Source organism: Patagioenas fasciata, chromosome 25 (assembly GCF_037038585.1).
Source record: "Patagioenas fasciata isolate bPatFas1 chromosome 25, bPatFas1.hap1, whole genome shotgun sequence".
Classification (NCBI taxonomy): Eukaryota; Metazoa; Chordata; class Aves; order Columbiformes; family Columbidae; genus Patagioenas; species Patagioenas fasciata.
In genome coordinates, this window is record NC_092544.1 from 2,702,695 (window position 1) to 2,710,875 (window position 8,181).

Below are 8,181 nucleotides of genomic sequence, written 5' to 3' on the forward strand. Positions count from 1 at the left end.
CTGAGAGCCCTATCGGGGAGCGCCCCGGGCCGGGCCGGGGGCCGAGCCCCGAGGGTAGGAAGGGCCCGGGGGTTCGGGCGGGCTTCGGGACCGCGGTGATGCTCTACGGTTTGACTTTATTAGCCCGAGCAAGCAGCGGGTGCCCCGGCCGTGAGCACAGTGCGGGCCCGGCTGCAGCTGCAACCTCCGCCCGACGGCGGCCGGAGCGGGGCCCGGGGCCGGTCCTGCCGGGGGAGCCTGGGGCTCCCGACCGGGAGCGCGAAGCCACAGGCGCTGCCAGGGGAGATAGAAAAGTGTCTGGGGGTGCTCCAGGCCTGGTTCTAGACCCGAGGGGACGGGCGGGAGGGCGGGCGCTGGGTGAGAGTGAGCGAGGGAAAACGGGGGAGCAACGACAGGCAGCGTGCCTGCCTCCCCGCCCTCCTCTCCCTCCTCCATCCCTGCCTCCTTCTCTCCATCCCTCCCTCCTCTCCATCCCTCCCTCTGTTCGGGCCCTCCCTCCGGGGCAGGATGAGACGGGCGCGCAGCACCGGGTGACTGAACGCGGCAACGGGCACCGGCTACCGGCGGGCGAGCACAGAGTGATCCCCATTGACCTCCCCACCGGTAACACGCACACGCAGGCGGCTGCCCCTGCCCCCGCCGGTGCGGTGATGCACCCGCACAGGGATGCGGGGGGATACAGGGGGATGCACAGCAGCCCTGGCCCACACACACCCCACTGCACTCTGACACCCACGGACACACATGCAGACTCGCACATGCTCCCCACAGCCCACGGGCCCCACGCCCATGCTTTGGGGCCACCATGTCCCCACGGGGTCCCCACAACCTCACCATGCTGCCCATTGCTGCGTGGGACTTTCCATTGGTGGCAGAGTGTAATTTGTGTGTGAACAGAGAACAAACCCTTTACCCCCATCTGTAATACACCGTGATGTGTGATAGACATTAACAAACACAATCCCACATTGCATTTAATTTAATTCCACTCTTCCTGCCCCGAGCTACAGCTCCCTTCATTTTCATTTTTCCTCTGAATTCCCACAACTCAGACCTCTTTGATTTCCAGGTTTAATTAACAATGCTCATTAAATGAATTTTTATTCATTTCTTTTAATATTATCCTGCCACCTGTCTTTAGGAGGCAAAGGCTGATCATTTATTCTAATTTATTTCTATTAAAGATGGCATTTAAGGGAGGGAGGAGGGATGTGCAGAGGTGTAAAGGGCTGATCTATTCAAATCTCTTCATCCCCCCTCAAATGCTGTTCAAGGACGCTGCTCCTGAAAGTTCCGTATTTATTTTCCGCCAGATCCGTTTCATTTGCTAGGAAAAATTGGATTGGACATGCTGTATTTTGCAGTTATGTTCCAGTTCATTCTTAACACCTCTTGCTCATCTAGTCCGTATAATGCTGAGTCTTTATTCATTTGAAAGAGGTGAAACTGTGAAAAATCCAGGCAGGAAGGGCCATGAGCTGGCCTGTGCGTGGGACCACGGGGTGGGCAGGAGGATGCTCCCCGGCAGCAGCTCAGAGAGAAGCCGTGTATCCCCCCGAAAATGAGATGGAGCAGAGGAAACCTGCAACACTGACAGACAAATGGAAGGAAAAACAAAAGGCAAAGCTGACACTGAAGATGCTAGGCAAATTTGGCTTGTGGCAATGTGGTGTGCAAGGGGCGTGGGGCAGTGACCTCTGCTTTTGGGGGTCAGCAGCCGAAATACCTGCCAAGCAGGGCAGCAGGGGCATGGAGACAAAAGTATGTGAGCACAGGTCTCTGACCCAGCCAGAGATGAATTGGTTCGTCCCCAGAAGCCTGTCTCCTATCGACACTTCAGAGAAACGCGGGCTGCTCCTGTGATTTCCCACATCTGGGACTATGGGTGGGGAAGGAAGCTGCTTGTCGTGGGGCTGGAGAGCCAGGCAGGGCTTTGGGGAGATGCACAGGGACCGTGGCAATGGGTGGGCAGGGAACAGGGCAGCCCCTTCGCACCCTCAGAGCCCCTGTGACATCTTGTGGCAAGAGGTTTGTGGGAGGGGGCTGCGCTTGGTTCTGCAAGGCAGCAGCCTTATGAAATATTTAATTTTATTGCCAGTGCTTTTGGGGTGATACGAATAAACACTGTAAGATAATGTATGGCACAGTTGGGTTTGCAATGGCATTATGACATTTAAGCTGTCAAAGCGAAACAGAATGTGCCATGTGCTCCTCTGGAGTCTTATTCATCTTGTCCAAGCCACAGTGAACAATCTACCCGGAGAGCTCACCCTGGTGTTGGAAATGCACCAGGAGATAAAACACGATTTGTTCTGGGCCTTGCTGGCTGAAATCTTGCTCTGTGCCAGGATCTGAAAGTGCTGTGGCAGACAAGGGACATTAGGTGATGCCATCATCCACCTCTCTGGCACTAGGGGATCGATGCCCTCAGACGCCAGGTGCTGGTGGCAGAGCCTGTGGCTGGGTTCACAAAGCTGGGGGTGACCGAGGAGGGACCCCGCAGCCTTCGCAGCTTTGGCCAGGCTGCTGGGGCACCATCTCCCTTCCACAAGGAGTGTGGTTTGTGTTGTGCAAAGAAACAAGTGTACGATGAGCCATCAGGGTCTCTGGGAGGGTCCAGCTCTGGCATGGGTGGTCCTTCCCACACCTGATGGGACTTGCCCTTGAAGACCATGAGAATGAGGGACAGGTGCTCTTCCCCAGGCACCTGCTGGTGGCCAAAGCCCACTGGGATGTGGTGAAGGGTAAATTGGAGGACGTCCCCAGGCTCTTGGTTTGCTCCCAGAGATCCCGCCTGGGAATTAAAGGCCAGCAGCCCAAAGTCTCTTGGTCTAGGACTGCTCTGGGCTTGGGCAGGGTCTGGCAGACCAGGATCTCTGCTCAGGTGTTGTGGAAGCTCCTACCGCTGCCCACAGGGATGAACGACAGTCCAGCCAGCTCTGCAAACCACAGCGAGCTCAGTACAGCGCTGGGGGAGAGAGGTGAGCACCCTCCTGCTGATACAGGCACATATCGCTCATTAACACTAATGATAGCCTTTCATTAATAGGAAACCTACACTTTTTGACCAGAGGCAGAAGAACATAGAGACTGGAAATAGTGGAAGGTAAAGTGTTTGAGGGTTTGGATGGTGTTTTTTTTCTCTTCCAAGGTGCTGCTGCTTCCCTGCGGTGCAGAATGAGGTGTTCTTGGCAGGCTGGGGACACTCTCCCAGCCCACGCTCCAGCAGAGCTCTGCTCTTTTCCAGGGCCAGGAGGCTCATTTGCCTCTTTGGCTCACATCGCTTTCTTCTGGTAGGACCTACCCTTGTTCCAACTTGCATTAACTTTTCAGGGCTGAGCTGGAAAGATCAGAAAGATACTTTTCCTGAGCAACAGCAGATGCCCCCTCTCCGGTTGTGTAAGGTGTTTGCTTTCATAAAGCAACAAACTAAAAGTATGGCATAAAGCAGGAATGCACCCAGAATCAGCCGCCATCCTTTTGAGACAGCTCCTCGCTTGATTTTTGTCTCAATGAGATGATTCCACAGCCCCCCAGCCTGAGTTTTGGGTGCAGCTGGGATCAGCGCCGTGGTTTGGTGGCAGAGCTGGTCCCTGGCGAAGCTGCAGCTCCCAAATTGCTCCTCGACTGACACCTGGTGGAAAATCCTCCCAGGCCCAGCTGAGTCATTCTCCACCAGCCCAGCCCTGAAATGCTCACAGCACCTCGCTTCTCTTTCTGGGGTTTTTATGTGTCCAGGCTCCCCAGCTGTCAGCCCAGGCTGCATGGTGATTGACTCCCCCGTCGTACATGTGTGTGCTTTTTTACATCTGGTCTTTTTCTCTGCTCCTCGGTCTTCAGGGAGTTTGCGATGTGTAATTCACCCATTTCTGCTTTTACAGTCCATAGCCGAATGCTCTGGGGTCTTTGCGGTTCGCACCCCTTGCCTTGCAAGAACAGAAAACTCCCCATGTACATCTCAGCCCCGGAGTGAGTGAGCCTGAGCAAATCCTCATGGCTGCACCTTGTGCAGATGTTTTACAGAGTAAAACAGTCCACAGTGAGCAGTGCTGTGAAGGTTTTCTAGGCATAAATTTGAGATGATGGTACCAGTTGCACTTAAGAGCAGAGGGCTCATCCTGCAGCACAGCAAAAGGGCCTTGGTGCATCTTTACCCTGAGTGGCACAGGTCTGTGCCAAGCTACAGAGTTATTCTCACTGCCATCTGTTAAAGTTATTCCTGTTCCCACCTTTTGCACCTCTCTAGGTGTAATGACAGGTTTCTGTACCAACATCTGCAGGCCTCTGACAGAAAATAAGGGGACGTCCTGAAGGGCTCACCGTGACAAAACTGGAAGCATGTTAAAGGGAGAGGCAGGAAAGCTGCGCAGAAATAAATCCCAACACTGCAGGAGTTTGAAAAATGAATCAAAACACCTTTAATAATAAAACAGGCTGTTTGCAAAAATAAATATTACAGGTCAAGGAGGTGCATGTTGAAATGTTCTGGGGCAGCAATGGTTCTGTGCAGCAGGTTGCGGACAGTGCAAATCCCGCTGAGCTCTGCTGTATCGCTCCAGTTTTATAAAGTTTTGCCATTTAAATGTGGGGTTTTTGTCCTTATCTGGCACTAAAGGGTGTTGAACAGATCTCGTGCAGGTATCTGGCTTCCTGCTGCTGGCTCTTCACTGCTCAGACAGACACTGCTCCAAAGCTGCCATCCCATAAAGGTTGGCCCATTCCCCGCCATGGTGTGACACGATGACATCCCTGCACGCCTTGCTGGCTCTGGCCAGCTCTACCAACACGCCTTGGAAAGCAGCAATGAGTTCAAAATCCACCGAGGCTGGATCGACGCGGGTCAGTAGGTCTGCGAGGGTTTCCAGCCACCGCGCCTGCAGCACGGCCTGCGGCAGCCAGGGCAGCAGCGGCACGCAGCCCGCCAGCGCCTGCATCCCCAGCAGCCACAGCTCGCAGAGCTCGGCCCAGGCGCTGCCATAGTCGGGAGACACAGCCATGGCCAAGGTGTCGCTGCCAGGCTCCGCTTGGGCAGCGTGGGCCTGCGATAGGAAGCGAATGGTGGCTCCGAAAAACTCCTTGGCGGGTTGGGTCCCCTGCAGAACTGCAAGAAAAAGGGAATGGTAAGTCTCTACAAAGCTTGTTTGCCCAAAGGAGGGACCCTCCGGTGGGTCTGTCTGCAGTAGGGCTTTTGGGGAGAGCAGAATACCATCCTTCTGACCTGGAAATCTCTTAATCCAAACCCATCACCCTGCTGAATTTTCTCTATATTCCTTGCTCCTCCAGATTTTTGGGTTTGTACTTTTCCAATGACAGAAACTGGACCTTGTTCCCCTTGTATTTGCTTTCTCCAGCCCAGCCACCCAGACCTGGCCTTGCCCATGCAGAGCAAAGCACAGCTTTGCCAGCGGGAACTCTTCTTACCTGCTGGACTGGCAAGAATCCTGGCCAGCATCAGACCCAGGGTGGCAAAGTTGGCTGCTAGAACCAGGTGATCTTTCTGGGGCAGCACCAGTGGAAGAGACTTCAGCAACATGTCCATCAAGGAGGAAAAGGTTTTGTCTCGCCTAGAGAGAAAACAAACCCTGAGATGCGTTTCCTGAGCAGAGTCAGAAGCACCTGAAAATGTCAAGGTTAAATACCGGACCGAAGAAGTAACGTAACTGGTGTTGAAAAAGGGATCTGGCAAGCTCACTTCACAACACCCCCTCTTTCTTCCCATCAAGAAGCTTAAAGTCAGCTCCTGCAGCTCTGTTACCTGATGAGATCTGGTGCAGTCACAACCAGGTTAAGGAAAATCCCACACAGGGTCTGTAGACTCATTTCAGCGCTTGTCAGCGGAGCTGGGGACCCGGGCTCGGAGGTCAGCAGCTGCCACTGATGGAGGAAATAGTCACACAGCAGTGCTGGTGCCCCTGCTGCGATGAGGATGTCCCGGGGTCTGTCCTCTGCTGTTAAATGGCAAAAGCCAGGTAGCAGAAACCTGGAAGGGGAAAGAAATTTGGAACATGAGGTAGTATGGGTCTAATTCCTGCATTTACATCCATCTGGGGGGAAGAAAAGAGTCCCAGAATAGGCACTACAGGAAGAAAGGAAAATAGAAACAGATTTGAGCAGGTTTGTGCTAAAATGCATCACCTCTGTGCTTAAAATATGCACCTCAGAGCATCCCGGGGTAAGTCAGAGCCCTCAGTGCTGACCAGCTCCGGCTGGGGAAGACTCACAGCTGGGCTGCCCTCTTGGAAAAGCTTCTTGGCATAATGAACAAGGAAAGGCAAGATCTCACAGATTTCCTGCTTGAGGGCAGATGTCTCTTCTGCCATCCAGGCTCCAAGGATTCGAACAGAAGCAAATATGAAAGGATCTTCTAGCTTCTCCTGTTTAACCTGCATGAAGAAGCAAGCAGATGGAAAATGACATATTAAGGCTGCTGTTTCATTGAGCTATCGCAGGTATGAAAACCACAGTGGGCCAATGTGTGCATCTTTCTCTACAGAGCCATGGCTGTGAGCTGCTGAGCACCCATAAAGCGTCCCAGAGAACAGTAGTCAAACCCTCCCAGAGAAACCCTGCATCACCTGTCTTAAGTAGAATATTACAGCTCCAAATGCCTCTTCCATGATCCTCATGAGCTGTATTTTCTGCATGTCTTCCAGCAGTGGTTTCTCTTCTCTCAGGCACTCCTGGATCCCCATCTCGATAAGGACATAGCAGGCTGTCACCACTTCTTTCTTCCCCTCTGCCTCCACAGGATCTGGCTCCTCCAGGGTCAGGCGAACCTCCACACAAGCCAAGTTCACCAGCAAGGCCAGGAACTTGCTTCCAGCACTCCCTGCTGGGATCCACTCTGACCCGCAGGCCTGCACGAGGCAGGCAGCGAGCTTCAGAGCAGGGTCTCGCTGCGACTGGCTGAGTTTACTGCCCAAGATGTCAGCCAGCCCTTTGTAAAGTCTGTGCAGGCACTCACGGCCCTGTGGGTCCTGTGTGAGCGGTGGCGACAGGGGGACGAAGCGAGGCAGAACCTCACACAGCTCAAATTTGGTCATGTCTTCAGCCTTGAGGAAATCGTCGGAGAGCTTGCTAAGCACGGCCAGGAGGTGTGGAGCATCTCTCTGCCAGCACTTCGCCTCTGCTATGGCCAACAGCCCCAAGAGCAGGGTCAAAGCACGGTCAGAGCCATAACCGCTCTTCACGTAGGCCTGGCACAGGGCACACACCGTCCCTTTGGTCACCAGCTCTCTGGGGCCCCTGGCAGTGGCCATGACAGCACTGAGGCACTGGTACGCATCATCAATCATGGACGTGCAGTCCGGTTCGCAGGGGGACACCAGGATGTCATTGAAGGTTGGGATTTTGTTCAGGATCTGGGAGTGCCCAGCTAGCTCTGGGTCGGTGCAGAAACACGCCAGCAGTGTCAGGCCCAGTGCACGGAAGGTGTGTGGGGGGCAGCCGGCCGGGGGCTGCCTGGAGACCAGCAGGCGATTTGGAAACGTGAACCCAATCGCATCAAAGATCTGGCGACGGGTCTTGGTGTCAACTTCTCCAGCTCTGACCGCTTTGGTCACCTGCAAGGCAAACCGGGGATGAGTGCATAGCATTGCTAAATTTACGGGATTGAACAGGCAGGTAAGAAGCCTTAAACAACTTTCATTAGTACTGAGAAGGACTCACTGAGCTGGGCACTTGGTCTGAGTGCTAACCGAGGGCTTCACCAGGCTGTTTCAGGAGTGTGGCCGCGCTGACCAGCCCTCAGCAGGCCCGAGCCAAGGCCGGGTCCCTCCACTTTGTTGACGGACACACCAGAGCACTGAAGCACCTCGTCCCCAAGTCCCCAGCACCAGAGGTTTCCCGGTTCCAGCGGCCGGTTTCTCCGCCCCCCTGTCTGTTCCCGAGGCGATGGCGCCGCCACGCAGCGCTTCCTTACCAGCAGCAGGGCTGCGAACTGCTCGCTGTCGTTTCTCGCGTCTCTGAGGACACCGAGACACCTCTTCAGCGTCGCGGTTCCGTCTCCGGAGCCCGCGGCCATGGCCAGGTGGGTCCGTGGCACCCGCTGTCTCTCAGTCCCTTCCCTCACCGCTGTTCCGCCAGGCCGCCCGAAGCCACGTGCCGGCTCTCAGCCAATCCGCGTGCCACCTCCTCATCGCTAACCAATCGCCTGCCGTTTTGTTGTGCAGCCCCCGAAGC

The 8,181-nt window shown here is 54.8% G+C and overlaps 1 protein-coding gene across 1 annotated transcript; it reads right to left on the bottom strand.

The window, feature by feature from the left end:
- Nucleotides 1–4,415: 4,415 nt before the first annotated feature.
- On the bottom strand, nt 4,416–8,180 carry NCDN (neurochondrin). Its single transcript, XM_065857151.2, has 6 exons — nt 7,922–8,180; nt 6,576–7,562; nt 6,157–6,383; nt 5,756–5,980; nt 5,422–5,564; nt 4,416–5,101 (listed from the first exon to the last, which is right to left on the bottom strand). Exons 1-6 carry the CDS (start codon nt 8,021–8,023, stop codon nt 4,665–4,667), a joined length of 2,121 nt encoding a protein of 706 aa, XP_065713223.1. The 5' UTR covers nt 8,024–8,180; the 3' UTR covers nt 4,416–4,664.
- Nucleotide 8,181: the final 1 nt, after the last annotated feature.